The following is a 26,452-nucleotide window of genomic DNA, read 5'->3' on the forward strand; positions in this document are numbered from 1 at the left end:
TCCCCAAAGGATGCAGCATCCTCAAATATACCAGTGCTTGAAGGGATTTAACTCAAACCACTGCTTTATTTAAAATAGCCATTTCCCTCCTCTCTGTTCCTTGCATCCCTGCTTTACTCAAATGTCTGCTGTTGTTTTAAGTCACAACTTTCCCCTTGAAAACTGCCTCTTCTTTCATTGGTATCTCTTGTTGTTTTCCGCTTTGGGCTAATAATATTCTTGCTGCAGTTGTTGCATATAAAAAAAAAGTTTTATCTTGCTTGTGTATTTCTCTACCCACAATACCTAATAAGAAGGCTTCTGAGTTTTTTAAAAAAATAAATGTATATTTCAATTTTTTTTAAAGTTCATTATATATCATTTCCCCGAAAGCCTTCACCTCCTTACACACCCACCACATGATAAAAGGTACCATCTTTTTATTTACATTTCCAACATTGGTTATTTGTTCAATACATTTTTGCTAGTTTCACTGACGTTAAATACTATCTATTCATCATTTTCATTACATTTTCTTTGAGGAAACTGCATGCAGTAATTTTTTTTAAAAAAATTCACAATCTTTCACAATCTTCTAAAAGTATGTTATGCCCAATATCTTTGGCCCAATATATCATTACAGATTTAGCTTCTTCATCTTTCGTATGCCATTCCAAAAGTAACCTATACATTTTTGACAACATGTTATTCTATTACTTAATAAATCCAATTCAAACCTAGATCTTATATATTCACATCCATTTTTCTTGTTGCCTTCTTTAAACACTTCATTTATTTGATGATAATGCAGCCAATCATTTCCCAGGTTTTTTTATTTCCTCATAAGGTTTTAGTTTCCACTGGTTATCCACCTCCATCACTAAATCTCCATAGGTGGCCCATTCCCCCAACCATATTTAACTTTTTAAAATAGTTGTTGCCTCTAACGGCAGCAGCCACCATGGTGTTTTACATTCTATTAAGTCTTATATCTATTCAACACCTCATATATTGATTTTGAATGATGTGGTTCAGAAAACCTTTATGGACTTTTGCCTTCTCATAACAAAAATATGCATGTTACCCAAATCTCTTATCAAATCCTTCCAGATCTAAGAGAGCTGTATTTTTTAACAATATCCAGTTCCTTAACCAACAAAGGTAAGAAGCTTCATAATACAATTTCAAATCTGGAAGAGAGAAACCTTCTCTCTCTTTGGTATCTGTAAGTAATTTAAATTTTATTCTTAGTTTCTTTCCTTGCTAGATATGGTAAATCTTGGGATTACTTTTTGCCACTCTTTAAAATCACGAACACCATTTATAATCTCCTATGTCTTCCAACAGGGAAATACATCAAAGGGTTAACAAAGCTGTTCAGGCAGGCACAAAAGTAGTCGTAATATAGGATCTAGGGAGGTTCTGAACTGAGAACAAAAATGCTGTTGCATAAGGCATTCAAAGTGTGTGTAGAGGTTCCCTTCTGCCAGCCAAATTGACTTTCCCACCCCAGCCTACATCTTTCCCCAGCAGCTCCAACCGCAAGCTCAGAGCTCCCTGAATACATTAAATGCTCTTCCCATGAATGGACCCAGGCTTCCTCCATAGTTGTATACTATCTAGATTTATAAAATAATAAGGATAATAAGAAGTTCATCAAGTCCATCCATCTGTTCAAGACTGAGATTCTATGCACACTCTGAAATCAATAGCCAGCACTGAGCACAGGTCAAGAAGGTTACAGACAGAAATTTGTCAATTGGGAACTAGCTTGTGTCATCAGAATCACAATGATAAAGACATATTTTGGCAATATCTTTGAGCCATCATAAGTGAGTTTCCAAAGAGATCTCCCCTGCCTCTGCAGGGTTTTCATCCTCTTTGAAAACATTCTGGAATGTGGCTTTCATGCTCTGCCTACACCTGCCTCTCTTGTGTCTTCCAACCAGGAAATAAATCAAAGGGTTAACACTGCTGTTCACACAGGCAAGTATGGAGGCGTAGTGTAAGAAAGAAGAAGGCACTGAATCAAGAACAAAAAAAGTGATGAAAAGGGCATTGAGTGGAAAAGAACAAACGATGAAGAAGAGGAGAGCCAACAAGATGGCCGCTATAAGTTTACCCTGCCTCCTCTGCTGTGATTTAAAGCAGACTTTGATGAAGAGGAGGAGAGCAGAGATAGTCATGAGTGAAGGACAAAGGAAGCCATTCACAACAAACTGAATGTTAAGGATATCACTGGATTGTAAATTAGCCAGGGAGAGTGTGAGGTGAATTGCAGGGGAAAGGAAACAAAATACCCATATTAAGGTGCACACAGTGGTGGACATATTTGGTGGTCGGTGGCATCGATGCCAAAGTGGGAAAAGGACAGCCACACACCTGTCAATGCTGATGGCTGTCAGCAAAAATTGACCCGTGCTGTACAAGAATATGAAGATAAGATAAAGAATGTCAAGAAGGTGTTTCTGGACATATACTTCTAACAGGAACAATATGGCCAAAATAATAGTAACTGTCAGTAAACCAAAGTCAGCCATGGAGAGGTTCAGGATATAAGTGGTGAAAGAAGTCCTCTTAATGCAGAAGCCAAGCAGCCAGATGACAGTCCCATTTCCCCAAAGCCCCAAAATGCTGATTAAAAAGCAAAATAAATAATATATATACTGTCCTAATGTCAATCCAGAATCATTATCAGTGTAGCTATCATTAGAGAGAACAGTTCCATTGTCCATTCCGTAATATTCCTCGCCAGCATTCATTGGGGACAGTGATGGGAGGGTGTAATTGATCATCGTGATCAATCTTTGCTTTTCTACTTTGTCCAGTGTTTTCCTGCTGGAAGAATTTAGAGAACAGTGGAATTAATCTTTACTAACAGAAATAAACAAATAAAAAAGTTAAGGCTTTGGAGATTAGTCTTTCATACTTTGTAGCTATTTTGGAGTGGGTGGTTAAGGTGAAATGACTTGCTCTTTAATTGCCAGGTAAAGGGACACGGGTGGTTCTGTGAGTTAAACCACAGAGCCTAGGACTTGCTGATCAGAAGGTCGGCGGTTTGAATCCCCACAATGGGGTGAGCTCCTGTTGCTCGGTCCCTGCTCCTGTCAACCTAGCAGTTCGAAAGGACATCAAAGTGCAAGTAGATAAATAGGTACCACTGCGGCGGGAAGGTAAATGGCATTTCCGTGCGCTGCTCTGGTTCACCAGAAGCAGCATAGTCAAGCTGGCCACATGACCCAGAAGGTGTACACCGGTTCCCTCAGCCTATAGAGTGAGATGAGCACCACAACCCCAGAGTCGGTCACGACTGGACCTAATGGTCAGGGGTCCCTTTACCTTTTGAAGGGGCCAGTGGGGCTTGCAGCTACCTGAATATATTTGGGGTTTCAGAGCTTCTCTATGATAGAGTCCCCATATTCCCCAAAGTAAAAAATGCTTCCGAGGGCAAGGAACATAGCTCTGTGGTGCAACATCTGCCTCCTGTGCAGAAGGGTTCCATCCCTGGCATCAACCATTAGGGCAGACCCTTATATGAACCCTTGAGAAGTGCTGTCAGCTAGAGTCACACAACCATAGAATCTTAGAGTTGGAAGGGACCCAAGGTTTATCTAGTCCAACCCCCTGCAATGAAACAATGTAAAGCCATACTGGGCAAGCTGGAAATAGCCAATGTGGCATTGTGATTCCAATTTTGGAGTAAGATCTGGGAGACAAGCGTTCAAATTCCCGCACAGAGATAAAACTCACTGGATAACCTCAAACCAGAGTTCCTCAGCCTGACCTACCTCACAGCTTTGTTTTGAGGATAAAAAGAGGAGCAAGACAAACCATGTACACCACCTTGAACTCCTTGGAGGAAAGGTGGGTGTAAATAAATAAATAAATAAATGGACTAAATCCATTTATTAGAAGGCCGCTTCCTATACTTTTCTGTTCCTAAAACCTCATACAGAATCTTTCACAGCGGTGTTGTCTTTGAACCTTTTAACCCCAGGGGTTGAAGCTGTGCTTGTCAATCATCATCATCATCGGTGCCTAATTTTGCCACACCAATTACTCCTCTTTCTGCTCTTCAAAGCGAAAAAAATCTAACTTTTTGCTTACCTGTGACTAACGTTGGATCAGATATTGAGATAGAGAGAGAACCAGAAGTAAATAATCCTGTGCTGGAAGATTTTCAGACACCAATGCAACTCCCAAGTCTTGAGGAAACATTCAATGCATTTAAGAGCTCATGACAAGATGTGCTGCAATCTGCCTGTTTGCCTTCATTTTTGCTTTATCAGTTTGCCAGTGTCATGTGACAAGAGAAAAACAATTGTCACTGGGTTGTCAATGTAGTCTTTAGGGGATTGTGATCATGCACAGTAACAGCTCCATTTGTAAAATATACACAAGTGCGTTGAAAGGCTCCATTACAATTCAAAAGCCTCCAAGTAAGTTTTAAGCACTGAGAAGCACTTTGCTCCCAACGCAGGAGATTTCCAATACACCCGGGAAAAGAAAGCCCAGCTAATGAGCTGGAAAGAGCAGGATGATGTTACAGTAGGAATACAGAACATTTTCCCAGCAAGAGGACCTCATTTTTTTATGGTTACAGATAGGTAGCTGTGTTGGTCTGCCATAGTCAAAACAAAATTAAAAAATTCCTTCTAGTTGCACCTTAAAGACCAACTAAGTTGTTCTAGGTATGAGCTTTCGTCAATAGGCTCATCACAGCTATCTGCCAATCACCCATTCCCACCACCCTTCTGAGTAATACCCCTCCCCACTTTCTCACTATATAGAAAGGTCTGGTGACTTCTGTTTCAGTGTATCTGAAGAAGTGTGCATGCACATGAAAGCTCATACCTAGAACAACTTAGTTGGTCTTTAAGGTGCTACTAGAAGGAATTTTTTTATTTCATTTTTTATGGGAAACCTCATAGAAGGAAATACATATAGCCAATCTACTCCCACTTGTAAGCAGAGAGTTCTGTTTGGATAAAAGTAGGAAGCTTTGAATCTCTGAAGCCGCTTTGCTCCCAGATGCAAGCTACAAAAATTCTATGCATGGCAGGAGAGAGTGCAGGAAGGTAAGGAAGGCCTTTCTCATGGCACAATGGGGTGAATGGGAAGGATGAAGGCAGAAAAAGGGGGAGCAAGGGTTTGTGAGTACATTTGCTCCTCTGCTTCAGCCGGCAAAATGTCCTGCACCAGCACTAACACATCACATCCTTTCTTTTAGTTTTTTCTCCTTCTCTTTGGTGTCCTCAAATATTTATTTTCCTTCATGCTCCTCCTCAAAGGCAACCTTTATGGTTAAGCTTCTGGACTCCTTTGTCTTCATCTCTCCTTCAGTTATTATATAGGATCATTTCCTGAACACACAGGAGATTGCTGAAGTGTCTAGGCTGAGAAAAAAGAAACCTGCCCATGACTAATTGGAACAATAACTAGCGGATATGAACATTTTAACAGGATTTGAATTAGCCCTACCTGGCAGAGACTGAATCTGGAATCTTCTGCATGCAAACCAATCAGCATCAGATTTTGGATACAAAACTCTATGTATAACTCTCTAACATACCTTGAACTGTGATCTCTATGCAAGGATATGAGAGGTTATTATTTTGTTCCATTGCTTTTTCCCATGAAAATCTACTGTTTACTGTTGTTTTGGGCCAAACATCCGAAGGGTATTTGAAGGGACATTCAACATCCTAGTGTTAGACCTTAAGCTACTAAGGGTATCAGGCACTGAGATTTCCAGAACTTATTCTTTCCTAGCCTGCCACTTGGAATCCCTATAATTATGTTCATGTGAGTGTGCAAAATGCTTTCTAAATATACAAAAACACAGGGAATATTGCAGCCAATGGATACAGTAACATAAGAGCCATGAGAAGTTTCTTCTGGAAAGTGGCGAATTCCTGTAGATATTCCCCCACTCCCACATGTCACCCCCTGCTAACTACTCAATATGTTGATTAAAAGGTAGAATGGCCACTTGGATGACTTTAAAAGTGTACTGAACACATCAATGGATGCAGACTCCTCGGAAGCCCCACGGAGTGTCCTGCCCCAGTGCACGGTTGGCTTGTTCTTTTTTGTTTCCAAGTGAATTGTTATTGTTTTTCTTACATATTCTTTTCCAACAAATTGTAATAGCACTGTAATGGTTATGAGTGGGTTACTTGTGCGTAAATTGCCTTCAGTTTAATTAGATTATTTGCTCTGCCATGTTTAGGGTTAGAGCTCGCCCTCCGTGACCTGTTAGTCACTTGCAGGATCCGTCAGTGGGCGTTTCTTGAATCTCTTCCAGCATAAAAGCTGTTTGACCCCAAGTCTCCGCCTATGTTCCCTGCGCGGAATGCGTCTGCGCAAGTAAGGGGACGGCAGGGGCGTGCCAGCGCTCTCTCCACTGGTTTCGGTTGAAGGGTCTTGGAGCCCTGACACCGATTCCTCTATTTCCCTCTCCTCTCTATTGGTGTCAAGCTGAATTCCTTCCCCCTGACTGGTTCCCTCTCCGGCATCGCTCTGGAGCCCTGCCTCCGCTTCTCACTCTGATGTCAGTTCCCTGACAAGCACCATACATTCCCTTTGACTGTGCTGAGTCGCGACCCCTCTCCCTCCCCACAACTGGTATATTTATCCTCTTTCCATCACGCACATCATTCTCATATTAGTACTATTATACATTGGAGGTATTATGTCAATCCTGCTAGTGCCTTGACCTCTTTACAATTCTTCTTTAAATATTCAATAAATTTACTCCAGTTATTTTGGTATCTTTGGTCTCCCTGGTCCCGGATCCTCCCTGACAGTTTGGCAAGTTCTGCATATTCTGTCAACTTCGTCTGCCACTCCTGAATAGTTGGTATATCTTGTACTTTCCATCTTTGGGCCAGAAGGGTCCTCGCGGCAGCTGTAGCATACATGAACAAATTTTGATCTTCTATTTTAATTTATGTTCCTATTAAGCCTAATAGACACGCTTCTGGTCTTTTGGGGAAAGTATATCTAAATATTTTTTTGAGTTCATTATAAATTGATTCCCAATTTTTTTTTTTTACCTTATTGCAGGTCCACCACATATGGAAATAGTCCCCATCTGCCTTTTTACATTTCCAACATTTTCTTTCTTTTTTCCTATACATTTTAGCTAATTTTACTGGTGTCAAATGCCATCTATACATCATTTTTAGCAAGTTTTCCTTTAAAGCCATGCATCCTGTAAATCTCAAACCCTCCTTCCATAATCTTTTCCATGCATCCAATTCAATGTTATGCCAAATATCAATTGCCCATTTTATCATTGATTCCTTTACTTCTTCATCTTTTGTATACCATTCTAGCACTAAACTATACATTCTTGATAAAATTTTATCTTTACTCGATTTGGAATTTAAATTTTTTATGTTCGAACCCATTTCTCTTTTTATCTTCCTTTAATAAGTCACTGATCTGGTGGTATTGCAGCCACCCTGTTAACATCTTTTCAATTTGGTCATATGGTTGACTTGTCATACGGTTGGATTGTTCTGCCGCTGCATCTATGAGAAGTTGCCTGTTGAGAAAAAACTATCTGTATGCCAAAAGGCTACATTTTTAGTTCAGCAGGAAGCAGGGCTGTCACAAGACTGCGTAGATACTCCATCTCCATTCTCTGTCTCTGTAAAGCAGTTTCGTGCAAAATGCACGTGTGCCAAATGCATGCATGATTCTGCCACTTTGCGATGGCTCACCTGCCACCCTTCCAAATGAAGTATGTTCACATACGTACTGTACCTGTGAGAAGCTGTGATTCAGATATCATGAGAAGGAGAAAGCAGGAGTCACAGAATTCTGTGCCAGGAAAAGTAGGAAATTGGAGGATTTGCAGGAAATCATGCAATTCCCAAGTCGCAAGGGAAACTTCTAAGTCTGACCAAGCCGTGTGCAAAATGTTCTGTAACCTACCCTCTCCTCTTCATTTTTGCTTAATCAGCTTGCCAACATCTTGTGACAAGAAGAAACTGCATTTACTGGTGAACAAGATAGTCATCAACAAAATTAGGAGGAGGCTGTTGCCCTCTAAGTCTCACTGTTGTAGAAAGTACTCTTGAGATAAGCTGGTTTGCCAGTGTTAGGGATGGGGGAAGAAGCTAACACCTTTGTGACTTGATCGGGAGTAATTCATTTATTGATTAAAACCATACCATGCTTCTATATTTCCATGCTCAATATGGTTAACAAAATTACAGATATACATGACAGTAGAAAAAACACATGGGATATTGCAGCCAATTTATATAACGATTAACTATCATAAGGGGCATGAGAAGTTGCTTCGGGAAATTGGTAATTCCCTTTAATTTTCCATCCACTCTGAGGAATTCATGGAGGGTACAACTACATATCAGGTTCTTCTTCTGCTCTTATATTCACTTGTCTGGGTGTAGGTCAAATGCATCTCTTAAGTTTTCACTGCAGAGTACATGGTTTGCATGCTGTTATTTATTTGTGCTACTGGATGTGTATATGTAGAAATTAAACATTATTCTTGGATTCAATTAACTTTTGTTTTCTAGCTCCAGCTTAGAGCAACGTAAGAGAAGAAGCTGTAGGGCCTGATGATACGTACACTTGAGAAAAGTTTGTTTCCTAGTCATCAGGAAGCAGGAAGCAGCTAACAACTCTGTGACTTGATCGAGTGATAATCATTTATTGATTACTAATACCATAGTATGCTTCTTTCTGTCCATTCTCAACCTGGTTAACATAATAATGTATATACAAAAAAGTACAAAAACACAGGGAATATTGCAACCAATGGATAAAGTAACGTAAGAGCCATGAGAAGTTTCTTCTAGAAATTGAGGGTTTCCAGCATATTTTTCCCCACTTCCACACATCACCCCCTGCTAACTACTCAAAACTCTGCCATTGTTTACAACCTCTGCTTTCCTCATATCAGATTCCCTCAAGGATGCAGTGTCCTCAAATATACCATTGCTTGAAGGGATTTAACTCAAACTGCTGCTGTTGTTTACAATTGCCATTTCCCCCCTCTCATTTTCCCCCAATCCTGCTTTATACAAATGTCTGCTGTTGTTTTAAGTCACCATTTCCCCCTTGAAAACTGGCGCGCTCTCTCTTTTTTTTTTTTAAAAAAAATATTTTTTATTAACAGGCCAATCACATCACATTAATTCCAAATAACAATAATTACAAATTACACAGCCAAATTTTTTTTAAAAATTGTTGGGGGTACCCATGCTTCAAGCTCCGAAAGGGATCCAATCATCTCTCTTACTGCTGCTTTAATTACACAGTTCTGTCAAAATAATATTCACAGTTCTGTTCAATCTTTTCTTTGTTGTTTTCCTCATCTTCTTGTTGTTATCTCCTTTCTTTGTGATCTCTGATAATCTCCACAAGCGGGTTGAAGACAAACGTCATTATTTCCTGTGTGGATTTTACACTCATCCAAGAGCCATAAAAGTAGACAGACGCCATTTCAACACCTCCATACAAAACATTCCGACAGTCTGTCCTGATCTCCCCAGGCCCGCCGCTCCCTCATAAATTTTCTCAGGGGGCCCTGCTAGGCCAAACCCACACTCCAACATAGTAACAGCCATAGTCCTCCTCCTCCTGGATTCCTGCGGGCGGTCCTGTCATGAAAAATCTCTTTTTACAGCTGCGTCACAAAAGACTTACTTTCGTTTCCCGATGCTCCCATAAGCCACGTCCTTACATAGTAATTAATTTCCACACAGTTCTTATTCCTCCTGCTTGTGATCAGTAATTTCAACAATTCTTTTTTGGGGGGGAGGGGGATTATTGGGTACTCACATAAGACAAAAAAAGAAAAGTTTTTCTCCCCCCTCCTTTTCATTTTTTTAAATAATATTTATTAAATTTTCCAGAATAAAAAGGAAAGATAGAAAGAAAAGAAAAATATAGTTTACACTTAGTTTCAGTGACATCTTTCCCGGACTCCCCCCTCCCCCTCTTGTATTCCATTTCCCTTAAGTTAATTCCACAAATTCTTACCCCGAATTTTAAAGCCTTATTGTAATTTTAAATAACCCATTTATTCCAAATTAATTTATCTTATTTATCTTATTTAACCATATCTCCTTATATTTTATATACTTCCCTAAGGTCGACCCCATTTCCCTTCCACGAATTCCCCTATTTTCAAACAACAGACAAGAAAAAAAGAAAAGAAAGAAAAAATATGTAATTTTACAGCCTTTGGGTTCCAAATCTCCCCCCCCCCCATTCCCCGGTTCCGATCCCCAAAGTTCATCCATTGTCTACTGCCAGCCTGGTGCATCCACGTCTATATCTCAGTTCCACTTTGCCGTCTTTTGATAGCTTTTAATTTCAGAAAGTCCAATCTCGGAGAAACTCTCAGAAAAGATCATTCTTCTTCCATCCAGACCTCTATGTTTAAGAGTATAACTCAAATTCTGTTTCTTGATCCTTTTAAAGTCTGGATGTTCCAAATGCTCCAACTTCAAGTTTAGTCCAGCTCTTATTCCTCAGATTGCTTTTTCCTGTTCTGCTGCAGAAACCTTCTAATTCAGAAACTTCTTGTTCTCCACAGAGGCTTTTGTTATTCAGGAACATAAACTTACGTCAAGTCCCTTCCTTTCTTCAATAGATAAATCCATTGTCTCCTTTAGTATAGAAACCTCTGTAGACAAAATAATGCTTCGTTTTTGCAGCTTTCCCAAGAGATAACGAATCCTGCTCAAATTCATAGTATTTTTCCACTTGCTGCTACTGTTGCAATGTCCCGGCCTCCCTCTAGAGGGAATATGGTAACTTAATTTCTTTCCAGATCAGACCCAAAAGTCAAATAACTTGTTGCCTTTATTTCCAGTAATTTATGTCCAAATTGTAACAAATCTAACCAGCAAAGCCATCGTAACAAAGTTCTCTTTTATTTTCCTGCTTTGACAGCTACTTTGACAGCTGTCAAAGTTTCTGTGTCTCTTCGCCAGTCTCTCATAGCGGATCGTTCCCGGTTCCCGGGGGGGTTGCACTTTAGTTCCCACAAACCAATCTTCTCCTCCAGCACAATTATTGTAATTTCCCTTCGTGAAGTTAATTTTTTTTTCAAGTAAGCAAGTTCATCTCTTGATCTTAGTTGTCAAATCCTTGCGTTAAGCCATCTACAACAGGGGGGGGCGGACTTCCTTTTTGCACCTCCCCCGCTCGCTCCAAATTCGTAGATAAAATTTCCCTTTTAAGTCCAATAAATTTACTCACGGGTTGTTCTTTTTAATCCAAATCCAAAATTTCCAAAGAAGAAGTCGTTGCTCTCCGCTGAATGGCATGCGGCTTCGCTAGGCAGGGGAAGCAGTGGACTCATAGCACCACACACCCCCGTCACCCGCTCCGTAGCCTTTAAAAAGGCTCCTTCGTGGGTCGGGGGGGTGCAAACGGTGCCCACCCAGTCACCAAGTCCATGGGCATCTCCGCCCATGGTTTTTGAGGGTCCCCGCGTCGCCAGCGCGGCAGGACCCGACCCCTACCCAGCAGACTCCCTCCGGAGCTTGGAGGGAGTCCGCCATTCGGCGATGGCGCCGACCAGGAAGTCCCCCCTCCTTTTCAGTCTCACTCCGACATACCGATCCTTTGATGAATCTTCTTGATTTATTCCTCTTCTTGATTTAATGTTAAGTCCAGCCCGTCGCTCCTCTTCCCAGAGATCCCTTTAGTTAGCAGTCCTTACTCCTGATCATTGCTTGAAGTATGTCCGTTTGCTTCTGTTCTGATTGTTTATTTTGAGCTCTCACAACTAGCTGCGCAGATCAGAGACAGCGTCCAGGAGAGCCGACCCACACGAGGGCTTTTGTGCCTAGTGCCCTCACCCCCTTTCGAATCTGGGGGTGAATTATGGGCACAGCAGGCAAGGCAGCGTTCCCCATTCCCTTGGGGTAATGAGGGAGGCTGCATACTCCCATAACAGCCTCTTAATTACCTCGTGTGAGCCGGAGAGATGTTATTGTTGGACATCTTCCGATGCACCCCCTTTGAAAACTGGCTCTCACTGGCATGCAGTGATGGCCACCAACTTGGAAGGCTTTAAAAGAAGAATACACAAATTAACTCTGAATAGGCCTATCAATAGATACAAATCATGCTGGAGGCTGTGCTCTGCTTCCACAACACAAGGCAATTTGCTTTTGGATAGCAGCTGCTGAAAATTGCAGAAGGGGAGCGTGCCTTTGTGATCAGGCCCTGCCTGCACATTTCCATCATGTATCTGGTTCAGCAGTGTGAGAACAGGATGGTGGAGTCAATGGGCAATTGACCAAATTCATCAGGTCCTTCTTATGGTCTTAGATTTACTTCCTTGGGAGTAGGTCCTATTGAATTCTAAAGGACTTACTTCTGAGTAGACATATATAAGATTGCTCTGCATGCATGCCATTTATTTGTGGTGCTGGATGAGTATGGCTATGGGCAGAAATTAAACATTATTCTTTGAAACAAAATAAAAAAATTCCTTCCAGTAGCACCTTAAAGACCAACTAAGTTAGTTCTTAGGGACGCAGGTGGCGCTGTGGGTAAAAGCCTCAGCGCCTAGGGCTTGCCGATCGAAAGGTTGGCGGTTCGAATCCCCGCGGCGGGGTGCGCTCCCGTTGCTCGGTCCCAGCGCCTGCCAACCTAGCAGTTCGAAAGCACCCTCGGGTGCAAGTAGATAAATAGGGACCGCTTTCTAGCGGGAAGGTAAATGGCGTTTCCGTGTGCAGCTCTGGCTCGCCAGAGCAGCGATGTCACGCTGGCCACGTGACCCGGAAGTGTCTTCAGACAGCGCTGGCCCCTGGCCTCTTGGGTGAGATGGGCGCACAACCCCAGAGTCTGGCAAGACTGGCCCGTACGGGCAGGGGTACCTTTACCTTTTAAGTTAGTTCTTGGTATGAGCTTTCGTGTGCATGCATGCACACGAAAGCTCATACCAAGAACTAACTTAGTTGGTCTTTAAGGTGCTACTGGAAAGAATTTTTTTATTTTGTTTTGACTATGGCAGACCAACACGGGTACCTATCTGTAACTGGAATTATTCTTTGATTCAGTTAACAGCAGAAACAGACAACGTAGCAACCAAGATTTAACAGTGTTAACAACAACCATAGAATAGATTTTTCCATATTATGTGATTCCATCTCTGTTCTTTTTATGCTGCTTTTGAGGCAGCAGTTAATTTGTGTTTTGTCGTATCCATGATAGTCATTTTCTGACTTTACCTCTTGAACATTTCGAAATGTGCCTCCACTGGCGAAAACTGGCTTAGTCGGAACTAGACTGCCTAGATGGGACTGAAGTGATAAAGCTCAAAGTGATGACATTTTAGAGCTTCCATAGCTTGAGTTTCAGTGGCGGTCTTAACTCCGTAGTGTTTTTCTCATTCCAGAAGGCTTCTGGGATATGACTTTAATACGCTGCCTACACCTGCCTCTCTTCTGTCTTCCAACAGGGAAATAAATCAAAGGGTTAACACAACAGTTCAGGCAGGCACAAAAGCAGTTGTAATATAGGATCTAGGGAGGTTCTGAACTGAAAACAAAAATGCTGTTGCATAAGGCATTCAAAGTGTGTGTAGAGGTTCCCTTCTGCCAGCCAAATTGACTTTCCCACCCCAGCCTACATCTTTCCCCAGCAGCTCCAACCGTAAGCTCAGAGCTCCCTGAATACATTAAATGCTCTTCCCATCAATGGACCCAGGCTTCCTCCAAAGTCGTATACTATCTAGATTTATAAAATAATAAGGATAATAAGAAGTTCATCAAGTCCATCCATCTGTTCAAGACTGAGATTCTATGCAAACTCAGAAATCAATAGCCAGCACTGAGCACAGGTCAACAATGTTACAGACAGAAAGTTTGTAAATTGGGAACTAGATTGTGTCATCAGACTCACAATGATAAAGACATATTTTTGAGCCATCATAAGTGAGTTTCCAAAGAGATCTCCCCTGCCTCTGCAGGGTTTTCATCCTCTTTGAAAACATTCTGGAATGTGGCTTTCATGCTCTGCCTACACCTGCCTCTCTTCTGTCTTCCAACCAGGAAATAAATCAAAGGGTTAACACTGCTGTTCAGAGAGCCGAGTATGAAGGCATATTGTGAGAAAAAAGGAGGTACCGAATGAAGAACAAAAAGAGTGATGAAAAGGGCATTGAGTGGGAAAGAAAAAATGATGAAGAAGAAGAGAGCAAGCAGGACCATAATTAGAAGTTTTCCCCTCCTCCTCTGCTGTGATTTAAAGCAGACCCTGACAAAAAGGATCAGAGTGGCGACAGTCATGAGGGGGAGGCAAAGGAAGCCATTCACAATAAGCTGAATGCCCAGTGTGCTAGAAATATTGAAATCAGACAGAAGGAGAGTGAAGTGAATTGCAGGGGAAATAGAACAAAGTCCCCATATTGAGGCACAAACAGCGGTGGACATATTTGGTGGTCGGTGGCATCGATGCCAAAGTGGGAAAAGGACAGCCACACACCTATCAATGCTGATGGCTGCCATCAGAAATTGACCGTTGGTGTACATAAATAGAAAAATCAAGTAAAACATGTACTCTTCAATGTAAGTGAAGTATTTTCCCACTATGAAAGACATTCTATCAATAAACACAACTGTGAGTAAACCAAAGTCAGCTATGGAGAGGTTCAGGATGTAAGTGGTGAAAGGAGTCCTCTTAATGCAGAAACCAAGCAGCCAGATGACAGTCCCATTCCCCAAAAGCCCCAAAATGCTGATTAAAAGGTAGCTGATATTCAATATATACTGTCCTAATGTCAATCCTGAATGATTATCAGTGTACGTATTGTTAGAGAGAACAGTTCCATTGTCCGTTCCGTAATATTCCTCTCCAGCATTCATTGGGGACAGTGATGGGAGGGTGTAATTGATCATCGTGATCAGTCTTTGCTTTTCTACTTTGTCCGCTATTTTCCAGCTGGAAGAATTTAGAGAATGGTAGAATTAGTCTTTATTAATGGAAATAAGCAAAGACAAAGCTAAAGCTTTGGAGATTAGTCTTTCATACTTTGTAGCTATTATGGAGTGGGTGGTTAAGGTGAAATGACTTGCTCTTTAGTTACCAAGTAAAGGGGCCAGTGGGGCTTGCAGCTACCTGAATATATTTGGGGTTTCAGAGCATCTCTATGATAGGGTTACCATATTCCCCAAAGAAAAATGCTCCTCAGGGCAAGGAACATAGCTCTGTGGTGCAACATCTGCCTCCTGTGTTGAAGGGTTCCATTCCAGACACCAACAATGAGTGTAAACCCTTGTCTGAAACCCTTGAGAAGTGCTGTCAGCCAGAATCACACAACCATAGAATCTTAGAGTTGGAAGGGACCCAAGGGTTATCTAGTCCAACTCCCTGCAATGCAACAATGTAAAGCAATACTGGGCAAGTTGGAAAGAGCCAATGTGGCATTGTGGTTCCAATTTTGGAGTAAGATCTGGGAGACCAGCGTTTAAATTCCCACACAGACATAAAACTCACTGGATAACCTCAAACCAGAGTTCCTCAGCCTGACCTATCTCACAGGTTTGTTGTGAGGATAAAAAGAGGAGCAAGGCAAACCATGGACACCACCTTGAACGCCTTGGAGGACAGGTGGGTATAAATAAATAAATGGACTAAAGTTTAGGAGGCAGCTTCCTATACTTTTCTGTTCCTAAAACCTCATACAGAATCTTTCACAGCTGTGTTATCTTTTTACCTTTTAACCCCAGGGGTTGAAGCTGTGCTTGTCAATCATCATCATTATCATCATCATCATCATCATCATCATCGATGCTTAATTCTGCCACACCAATTACTCGTCTTTCTGCTCTTGCAAGTGAAGAATTTCTAATGAGCTTTTCGCTTACCTGTGACTATTGTTGGATCAGATATTGAGATAGAGAGAGAGAGAAAGAAAATAAGTAATCCTGTGCTGGAAGTCTTGAAGAAGCATTCGAGTCTTGAGGAAGCATTCAATGCATGTAAGAGCTCATGACAAGATGTGCTGGAATGTCCCTGCTTGCCTTCATTTATGCTTAATCAGTTTGCCAGTGTCATGTGACACTGTAAATATAGTCTTTAGGGGATTGTGATCATGTACACTAACAGCTCCATTTGTAAAATATACAAAAGTGCTTTGAAAGGCTCCATTACACTTCAAAAGCCTGCAAGTAAGTTATAAGCACTGAGAAGCACTTTGCTCCCAACGCAGGAGATTTCCAATACAGCCAGGGAAAGAAAGCCCAGCTAATTGGCTGGAAAGAGCGGGATAATGGTACAGTAGGGATACAGAACCTTTTTCCAGCAAGAGGAACTCATTTTTTATGGGAAACCTCGAGAAGGGAATACATATAGCCAATCTACTCCCACTCTTGATCAGAGAGTCCTCTTTCTATAAAAGTAGGAAGCTTGGAATCTCTCAAGCTTCTTTGCTCCCAGATGCAAGCTACAAAAATTCTATGCATGGCAGGAGAGAGTGCAGGAACGTAAGGAAGGCCCTTCTCATGGCACAATGGGGTGAATGGGAAGGATGAAGGCAGGAAAGGGTGCAGCAAGGCTTTGTGAGTACATTTGCTCCTCTGCTTCAGGCAGTAAAATGTCTTGCACCAGCACTAACACATCACATCCTTTCTTCTTGCCCACCCCCCTTTGGTGTCCTCACATATTTCTTTTCCTTCATGCTGCTCCTCAAAGGCACCCTGTTGGTGAAGCTTCTGGACTCCTTTGTCTTCATCTCTCCTTCAGTCTGTGTTGGTATCCAGCCCAACCATACACACATCCATTCTCAAGCCATGCATACGTTCAAAACGCTGAATAAAAAAATAAATATAGAAAACTGCCTTGTGCAAGGCAAGACTGCTTTTCTACTTAGCTCACATTGCTGACACTGACCAGCAGGGATATAGGCAGGAATCAATCCTGTCCCTACCTGGAGCTGCCACTGAGTGAATCCTTTCTGCACGCTAAGCCAAAGCTCTGCAGATGAGCAAGAGCCCTCAAAACACCTGCAAGCATAAAGTGCATATTTCTCATAGAATCATAGAGTTGGAAGAGACCACAAGGGCCATCGAGTCCAACCCCCTGCCAAGCAGGAAACACCATCAGAGCACTCCTGAAATATGGTTGTCAAGCCTCTGCTTAAAGACCTCCAAAGAAGGAGACTCCACCACACTCCTTGGCAGCAGATTCCACTGTCGAACAGCTCTTACTGTCAGGAAGTTCTCCCTAATGTTTAGGTGACTTGAGACTTTGATAAGTGTTGTTGCTATCAAAGGGTTAAAAGGTAGCAGAAACGCTCTAATCACTGAGCAGCTGGAGGTCATTAGGCTTCCAGGAACATGAGTTTGTATAAATAGTCTCCCGTGTGTTTGTTCTCCCCTTCTCCCCTTTTGGGCGTGTTTGCTGATATGTGTGGTTCTTCGCCGGGGTTTTTTTGTTTTTGTAAATAAACCTTATCTTTGAGTTCCAATCCACATGCTCCAAGACTCCTCTTTGAAAAGATACTGCCTCTCCTGCCCTTCTTAAACCGCTGCGCGAAATGCTCTGCTGTAGTGGGACTTGTGACGATGGAAGCGCACTGGGCATTTACATTAAACTAATTAAAGTTTAATGGGACAAGTGTTTCCTTTTCTTTCACATATATATATATATATATATATATATATATATATATATATATATGCAGGTTTTGGTGTCCTCGGGTGTCTTCCCGTGTAAAAGTTGGGGTGTCTAGGCGACGTTTCAACGAGGTCTCACTCGTCATCTTCAGGCTGGTGCTTTCGGCTTCTTGTTACTGGAACAGAGCGGGATCTCAATGTTTGAGTTCCTATAAATACTGTAGAGGGGGTGTGGTGTCTAGCCTCCAATGTTCTGGGCAGAGAGGAAGTTCCCAGGCTAGTGTGCCTTTTCTTCTTTTGTTCCTTAATTACTTGAGAGATACCTTGAGTGATTTCTTGAGTGATATCCTGAGTACCACTTAGGTGGGTCATTAGGTGTGGATTAGTTGCTAAAGTCTTTGTGTCTTGACCTCTTGAACTTTGTGAAGAGTTTTCCTGAGAAGATGGCTGTATTGCACTTAGTTGTGCTTTGGCTTGGCTTCGTGTATAGGGGCGAGCTGTGGTTTTGTGGCTTGTGTCAGCCAGATCTGTGTAGGGATTGCAGGGGGGTGCAGCATCCGGAGGTGCCACCATGGATTGGCTACTGGATGGTGTCAGTAATTCATCTGTGGAGAGGGTCTGGGTTTGAACGCCAACACCAATCAACCACACCAGACCCAAACCCAGACCCTCTCCACAGATGAATTACTGACACCATCCAGTAGCCAATCCATGGTGGCACCTCCGGATGCTGCACCCCCCTGCAATCCCTACACAGATCTGGCTGACACAAGCCACAAAACCACAGCTCGCCCCTATACACGAAGCCAAGCCAAAGCACAACTAAGTGCAATACAGCCATCTTCTCAGGAAAACTCTTCACAAAGTTCAAGAGGTCAAGACACAAAGACTTTAGCAACTAATCCACACCTAATGACCCACCTAAGTGGTACTCAGGATATCACTCAAGAAATCACTCAAGGTATCTCTCAAGTAATTAAGGAACAAAAGAAGAAAAGGCACACTAGCCTGGGAACTTCCTCTCTGCCCAGAACATTGGAGGCTAGACACCACACCCCCTCTACAGTATTTATAGGAACTCAAACATTGAGATCCCGCTCTGTTCCAGTAACAAGAAGCCGAAAGCACCAGCCTGAAGATGACGAGTGAGACCTCGTCGAAACGTCGCCTAGACACCCCAACTTTTACACGGGAAGACACCCGAGGACACCAAAACCTGCATTCCTGTACCCGTGAAAATCTACGAAAGCATATATATATATATATATATTGCTGAAGTGTCTAGACTGAGAAAAAAGAAACCTGCCCATTACTTATTGGAACACCAATTAGTGGATATGAACATTTTTGCAGGATATGAATTAGGCCTACCCGGCAGAGACTGAATCTGGAATCTTCTGCATGCAAACCACTCAGCCTTAGATTTTGGATACAAAACTCTATGTATAACTCTATAACATACATTGAACTGCGATTTCTATGCAAGGATATGAGAGGTTATTATTTTGTTCCATTGCTTTTCCCCATGAAAACCTGCTGTTTACTGTCGATTTGGGCCAAAGATCAGAAGGGTCTTTGAGGGACATTCAACATCCTAGTGTTAGACCTTATGCTACTAAGGCTATCAGGCACTGAGATCTCCAGAACTCATTCTTTCCTAGCCTGCCCCTTGGGATCCCTATAATTATGTTCATGTCAGTGTGCAGAATGCTTGCTAATTATCCCCCTGAGTAGTGGCTTTCCTGCTACCCTTGCATGTTAAGTATATCCACATACCTGTGAGAATCTGTGGCTCAGATATCATGAGCAGGAGGAAGCAGGAGTAAGAGTGGCCTGTGCTGGGGAAAGTAGGCAATCGAAGGAATTGCAGGAATCAATGCAATCCCCAACTTGCAAGGAAAACTTGTAAGTCTGATGAAGCTGAATTCAAAATGTCCTGTAAATTATCCTCTCCTCTTCATCTGCGCTTAAACAGTTTGCCAACATCTTGTGACAAGAAGAAAGCGTTTCTTTACTGGTGATCTAGATAACCGTCAGCAAAATTAGGAGGAGGTTGTTGCAGCCTTAAGTCTCACTGTTGTAGAAAGTACTCTTGAGAAAAGTTGATTTTCTGGTCATCGGGAAGCGGGAAGCAGCTAACAACTCTGTGCCTTGATTGAGTGATATTCATTTATTGATTAATAGCATAGTATGATTCTATCTTGGTTAACATAGAAAGTACAAAAATCACAGGGAATATTGCAGACAATGGATACAGTGACATAAGAGCCAGGAGAAGTTTCTTTTGTAAAGTGGCGATTTCCTGTAGATTTTCCCCCACTCCCACATGTCACCCCCTGCTAACGACTCAAAACTCCTGCCATTTCTTAAAACCTCCACTTTCCTCATATCAGATTCCCCCAAGGATGCAGCATCCTCATTGCTGGAAGGTATTTAACGCAAACCGCTCCTTTATTTAAAATTGCCATTTCCCCCTTCTCAGTTCCCTCCATCCCTGCTTTACTCAAATGTTCACTGTTGTTTTAAGTCACAATTCCCGCTTGAAAAGTGCCCCTTCTTTCGTTGGTATCTCTTCTTGTTTTCATCTTTGGGCTAATAATATTCTCGCTGCAGTTGTTGCACATAAAAACAATGTCTTATCTTGCTTATGTATTTCTCTCATTATTGATTAATAGCATAGTATGCTTCTATCTTTCCATATACATTCCATAATAATGTATATACGAAAAACTACAAAAACACAGGGAATATTGCAGCCAATGGATACAGTAAAATAAGAGCCATGAGAAGCATGAGACTTACAATACCAAATAAGAAGGCTTCTGCTTGTTTATTTTAAATAAATGTATATTTAAACATTTTTTAAAGTTCATTATATATCATTTCCCAGAAAGCCTTCACCTCCTTACAGACCCACCACATATGATAAAAGGTACCATCTTTTTCTTTACTTTTCCAACATTGGTTATTTCTTCTATACATTTTTTGCTAGTTTCACTGGCGTTAAATACCATCTATTCATCATTTTCATTACATTTTATTTGAGGAAACTACATGCAGTAAAATTTATTCCATCTTTTCCCAATCTTTCCCAATCTTCTAACTATATGTTATGCCCCATATCTTTTGCCCAATATAGCAAAATCTGTTATCCACCCAAATCTGTTATCAAATCCTTCCAGATCTAATGGATCTGTATTCTTAACAATATCCAATTCCTTAACCAACAAAGGCAAGAAGCTCCGTACTATAATACACTTTCAAATCTGGTAGAGAGAAACCTCCTCTCTTGCTGGTATCTGTAAGCAATTTAAATTTTATTCTTTGTTTCTTTCCTTGCCAGATAAATTTTGTAATTACTTTTTGCCACTCTTTAAAAATCACGAACACCTTTTATAATCTCCTATGTCTTCCAACAGGGAAATAAATCAAAGGGTTAGCACAGCTGTTCAGGCACTCACAAAAGTTTTCATAATATAGGATCTAGGGAGGTTCTGTACTGAAATAAAAAATGCTGATGCATAAGGGATTCAATGTGTGTGTAGAGGTTCCCTTCTGCCAGCCAAATCGACTTTCCCACCCCAGCCTACAACTTTCCCCAGCAGCTCCAACCTCAAGCTCAGGGCTCCCTGAATACATTAAATGCTCTTCCCCTCAATGGACCCAGGCTTCCTTCATAGTCATATACTATCTAGATTTATAAAATAATAAGAATAATAACAAGTTCATCAAGTCCATCCATCTATTCAAGGCTGAGATTCTATGCACACTCTGAAATCAATAGCCAGCACTGAGCACAGGTTACAGACAGAAAGTTTGTAAATTGGGAACTAGATTGTGTCATCAGAATCACAATGACAAAGACAGATTTTGGCAATATTTTTGAGCCATCATAACTGAGTTTCCAAAGAGATCTCCCCTGCTTCTGCAGGGTTTTCATCCTCTTTGAAAATATTCTGGAATGTGGCTTTCATGCTCTGCCTACGTCTGCCTCTTTTCTGTCTTCCAACCAGGAAATAAATCAAAGGGTTAACACTGCTGTTCAGAGAGCCGAGTATGAAGGCATATTGTGAGAAAAAAGGGAGATACGAATGAAGAAAATAAACAGTGATGAAAACGGCATTGAGTGGGAAAGAAAAAATGATGAAGAAGAAGAGAGCAAGCAGGACTATAATTAGAAGTTTTCCCCTCCTCCTCTGGTGTGATTTAAAGCAGACCCTGACAAAAAGGATCAGAGTGGAGACAGTCATGAGTGGAAGGCAAAGGAAGCCACTCACAATAAAATGAATTTGCACTATGTTAGAAACATTTATAACAGCCAGAAGGCGAGTGATTTCAATAGCAGGGGAAACAGAAGAAAGTCCCCATATTGAGGCACAAACAGCGGTGGACATATTTGGTGGTCGGTGGCATCGATGCCAAAGTGGGAAAAGGACAGCCACACACCTATCAATGCTGATGGCTGTCAGCAGAAATTGACCAGTGGTGTACATAAATAGGACAATCAAGTAAAACATGTAATCTGCAAAGTTAGTTAAGTATTTCCCCACTATGAAAGACATTCTATCAATAAACACAACTGTGAGTAAACCAAAGTCAGCTATGGAGAGGTTCAGGATGTAAGTGGTAAAAGGAGTCCTCTTAATGCAGAAACTAAGCAGCCAGATGACAGTCCCATTCCCCAAAAGCCCCAAATTGCAGATTAAAATGTAGCTCATATTCAATATATAATGTCTTAATGTCAATTCTGAATGATTACCAGTGTAGCTATTGTTAGAGAGAACAGTTCCATTGTCCATTCCGTAATATTCCTCTCCAGCATTCATTGGGGACAGTGATGGGAGGGTGTAATTGATCATCGTGATCTGTCTTTGCTTTTCTACTTTGTCCAGTGTTTTCCTGCTGGAAGAATTTAGAGAATGGTAGAATTAGTCTTTATTAACGGAAATAAGCTAAGACAAAGCTAAAGCTTTGGAGATTAGTCTTTCATACTTTGTAGTTATTATGGAGTGGGTGGTTAAGGTGAAATGACTCTTGCTCTTTAATTGCCAGGTAAAGGGGCCAGTAGGGCTTGCAGCTACCTGAATATATTTGGGGTTTCAGAGAGTCTCTATGATAGGGTTCCCATATTCCCCAAAGTGAAAATCCCACATAGCTCTGTGGTGCAACATCTGCCTCCTGTGCAGAAGGGTTCCATCCCTGGCATCAACCATCAATCAAGTGCAGACCCTTGTCTGAAACCCTTGAGAAGTGCTGTCATCCAGAGTCACACAACCATAGAATCTTAGAGTTGGAAGGGACCTAAGGGTCATCTAGTCCAACTCCCTGCAATGCAAAAATGTAAAGCAATATTGGGCAAATTGGAACAAGCCAATGTGACATTGTGATTCCAATTTTTGAGTAAGATCTGGGAGACCAGCGTTCAAATTCCCACACAGACATAAAACTCATTGTTGTTGTTTTAGTCGTTTAGCCGTGTCCGACTCTTTGTGACCCCATGGACTAGAGCACGCCAGGCACTTCTGTCTTCCACTGCCTCCCGCAGTTTGGTCAAACTCATGCTGGTAGCTTCAAGAACACTATCCAGCCATCTTGTCCTCTGTCGTCCCCTTCTCCTTGTGCCCTCCATCTTTCCCAACATCAGGGTCTTTTCCAGGGAGTCTTCTCTTCTCATGAGGTGGCCAAAGTATTGGAGCCTCAGCTTCAGGATCTGTCCTTCCAGTGAGCACTCAGGGCTGATTTCCTTAAGAATGGAGAGGTTTGATCTTCTTGCAGTCCATGGGATCAATTCTTCGGCTATCAGCCTTCTTTATGGTCCAGCTCTCACTTCCCTACATCACTACTGGGAAAACCATAGCTTTTAAAACTCATTGGGTAACCTCAAACCAGAGTTCCTCAGCCTGACCTATCTCACAGGTTTGTTGTGAGGATAAAAAGAGGAGCAAGACGAACCATGTACACCACCTTGAATGCCTTGGAGGAAAGGTGGGTATAAATAAATAAATGGACTGAATTTTAGAAGGCAGCTTCCTATACTTTTCTGTTCCTAAAACCTCATACAGAATCTTTCACAGCTGTGTTATCTTTTAACCTTTTAATCCCAGGGGTTGAAGCTGTGCATGTTAATAATAATAATAATAATAATAATAATAATAATAATAATAATAATAAATTGCTTAGTTCAGGCACAGTAATTAGCCTCTTTCTGCTCTTTAAAGCGAAGAATTTCTAACTTTTCGCTTACCTGTGACTAACGTTGGATCAGATACTGTGATAGAGAGAGAGAGAGAGAACCAGAATAAGTAATCCTGTGCTTGAAGATTTTCAGACACCAATGCAACTCCCAAGTCTTGAGGAAACATTCAATGCATTTAAGAGCTCATGACAAGATGTGCTGGAATGTCCCTGTTTGCCTTCATTTATGCTTAATCAGTTTTCCAGTGTCATGTGACAAGAGAAAAATGATTATCAATGTAGTCTTTAGAGGATTGTGATCATGCACACTAACAGCTTCATTTGTGAAATATACAAAAGTGCTTTGAAAGGTTCTGTTACTTCAATAGCCTGCAAGTAAGTTTTAAGCACTGAGAAGCACTTTGCTCCCCATGCAGGAAATTTCCAAAACACCGGGGGAAAGAGAGTCCAGCTAATGGGCTAGAAAGAGCAGGATGATGTTACAGTAGGGATACAGAACCTTTTTCCAGCAAGAGAACCTCTTTCTTTTCAGGGAAATCTCCTAGTAGGGCAAACATATAGCCAACCTACTCCAACTTGTAAGCAGAGAGACTTCTCTGGATAAAAGTAGGATGCTTGAAATCTCTCAAGCCTCTTACCTCCCAGGTGCAAGCTACACAAATTCTATGCATGGCAGGAGAGAGTGCAGGAACATAAGGAAGGCCCTTCTCATGGCAGAATTGGGGTGAATGGGAAGGATGAAGGCAGGAAAAGGTGCAGCAAGGGTTTGTGAGTACATTTGCTCCTCTGCTTCAGGCAGCAAAATGTCTTGCGCCAGCACTAACACATCACATCCTTTCTTTTAGTTTTTTCTCCTTCTCTTTGGTGTCCTCACATATTTCTTTTCCTTCATGCTCCTCCTGAAAGGCAACCTTTATTGCAAAGCTTCTGGACTCCTTTTTCTTCATTTCTCCTTCCCACTCAACCATACACACATTCATTCTCAAGCCATGCATATGTTCAAACCTCTGAATAAATAAATATAGAAAACGGCCTTGTACAAGACAAGACCATTATTCTACCTAGCTCAGATTGCTGACACTGATCAGCAGGATAAAGGCAGGAATCATTCCCTACCTGGAGCTGCCACTGAGTGAATCCAGGACGTTTTGTACGCTAAGCCAAAGCCCTGCAGATGAGGATATGAAGTCAACAAGGTGACAGGCAACAAAACCCAAAGCTATGTATATTTACTAATGACGAACTAGTTGAATCTCTTGCTCATGGGTGAAATATTATGTACACCATGAAAGCAGTAGCCCAATTGAACATAGGTCAACAAGGCTAAATACAATGTAACAGAAACCTATGGGCTCAGTCTAAAAACAAGAATGTTTTTAGAACTATAATAATACATCTAGACATGATCTTTTGGAACCATCACAACTGTGTTTCAGCAGCAGTCTCCTCTTCCTCTGGAGAGTTTTCCTCAACTCTGAAAGCATTCTGGAGTATCACCTTCATGCTCACTATAGGTCTGCCTCTTTTCGTTCTCCCAACCAGGAAATAGATGAACGGGTTAACACTGCTGTTCAGAGAGGCACCTAAGAACCAGTAAAATGCAAGAAAGGGAGCTTCTGAATGGAAAATATGATCAGTGATGACGTTATTAGTAAGCACTCTTGGAAGAAGTTGATTTGGAAGCAGTAGGGAACCGGGAGACCTTAATCAGATGAACAGCCTTCACTGAGTAGAATCTTGTCATGGTTCCATATTTCCATGTTCAACATGGTTGTCAGGACTGCCTCTAGGTCCCAGCTCACAGAGGACCAACGCCCGGTTGATGTAATGTACAAAAGTCTTTATTGAAGTTTAGTTTCCATTTCAAACCCCAGAGCGCGCAGCCCTACGTCTAGACTCTAGATCGGCGAAGTCCCCTCTGAGTCACTATCCCTTCCGCACCAGTTCAAGATCCTAGCCCGGCTCCACCTCCTCCGCTGTTCCTTCCTCCTCTGGGTCCTTCTGCCCCCTGGGGTTTCCTCCTTCCTGGACTCTTCTGATGCTGACCCCCCTGAGTCTTGCCCTTCCTTCCGGCGGGCTTTAGGACCTGGCTCCCTATCCGGGCTCCCTGCTGTGCCGCTCGCCTGTACATTTGAACTTGGCGCGCACGCCCAGCCGGTAACCTTCCTCCTGACCGTTTCCCCGCTCTCCGATGTGGGCGTGGTCAAACCTGACTCATCTCCTCTCGCTGGTGGTGAGAACACTGGTCCCGATTCCTGGGACTCCCCCTCCCTACTGCGCTCTGGTGGGGAAGCTGGTCCTGATTTCCAACTGCTGCTCAGGGAGTCCCCGCTGGCCCCTTCCTCCTGGGGTTTCCTCCCTGGAGCCCCCCTTGCCCTGGCCATCGGCGCTCCCTTCTGTGAATCTTCCGATTCGCTGGAGAGGCTCGTGGAATGACTCTGGCCACTGTCACTGCCTCCACCCCACTCGGATTCCTCCTCCTCACTCTCCATTTGCTCTCCCTCCTGTGTCTCTGCTCCTGAACCCCTGACAATGGTGAAAAGAGTTATGAATATACAACACACACACACACACACACACACACAGAGAGAGAGAGAGAGAGAGAGAGAGAGAGAGAGAATGCGGTCAATGTAACAAGCACCATGAAGACCATGGCA

At 42.2% G+C, this 26,452-nt stretch overlaps 2 protein-coding genes across 2 annotated transcripts; both read right to left on the reverse strand.

Moving 5' to 3' along the window:
• Nucleotides 1–1,957: 1,957 nt before the first annotated feature.
• LOC310849375 (mas-related G-protein coupled receptor member X1-like) lies at nucleotides 1,958–15,926 on the reverse strand (the record flags this gene model as incomplete). The annotated part of the gene is made up of 5 exons (XM_083749541.1): nucleotides 15,701–15,926; nucleotides 14,470–14,925; nucleotides 2,647–2,817; nucleotides 2,280–2,400; nucleotides 1,958–2,002 (listed from the first exon to the last, which is right to left on the reverse strand). The coding sequence occupies exons 2-5, from the start codon at nucleotides 14,880–14,882 to the stop codon at nucleotides 1,958–1,960; spliced, it is 750 nt and encodes a 249-aa protein (XP_083605667.1). The 5' UTR covers nucleotides 14,883–14,925; nucleotides 15,701–15,926.
• A 5,522-nt stretch (nucleotides 15,927–21,448) lies between these two features.
• Nucleotides 21,449–25,023, reverse strand: LOC310848102 (mas-related G-protein coupled receptor member H-like). The gene is made up of 2 exons (XM_083746702.1): nucleotides 24,912–25,023; nucleotides 21,449–22,502 (listed from the first exon to the last, which is right to left on the reverse strand). The coding sequence occupies exon 2, from the start codon at nucleotides 22,457–22,459 to the stop codon at nucleotides 21,491–21,493; it is 969 nt and encodes a 322-aa protein (XP_083602828.1). The 5' UTR covers nucleotides 22,460–22,502; nucleotides 24,912–25,023; the 3' UTR covers nucleotides 21,449–21,490.
• Between the last annotated feature and the right edge of the window lie 1,429 nt (nucleotides 25,024–26,452).

Source organism: Podarcis gaigeae, assembly GCF_964106915.1.
Source record: "Podarcis gaigeae genome assembly, chromosome: 7".
NCBI classification, from domain to species: domain Eukaryota; kingdom Metazoa; phylum Chordata; class Lepidosauria; order Squamata; family Lacertidae; genus Podarcis; species Podarcis gaigeae.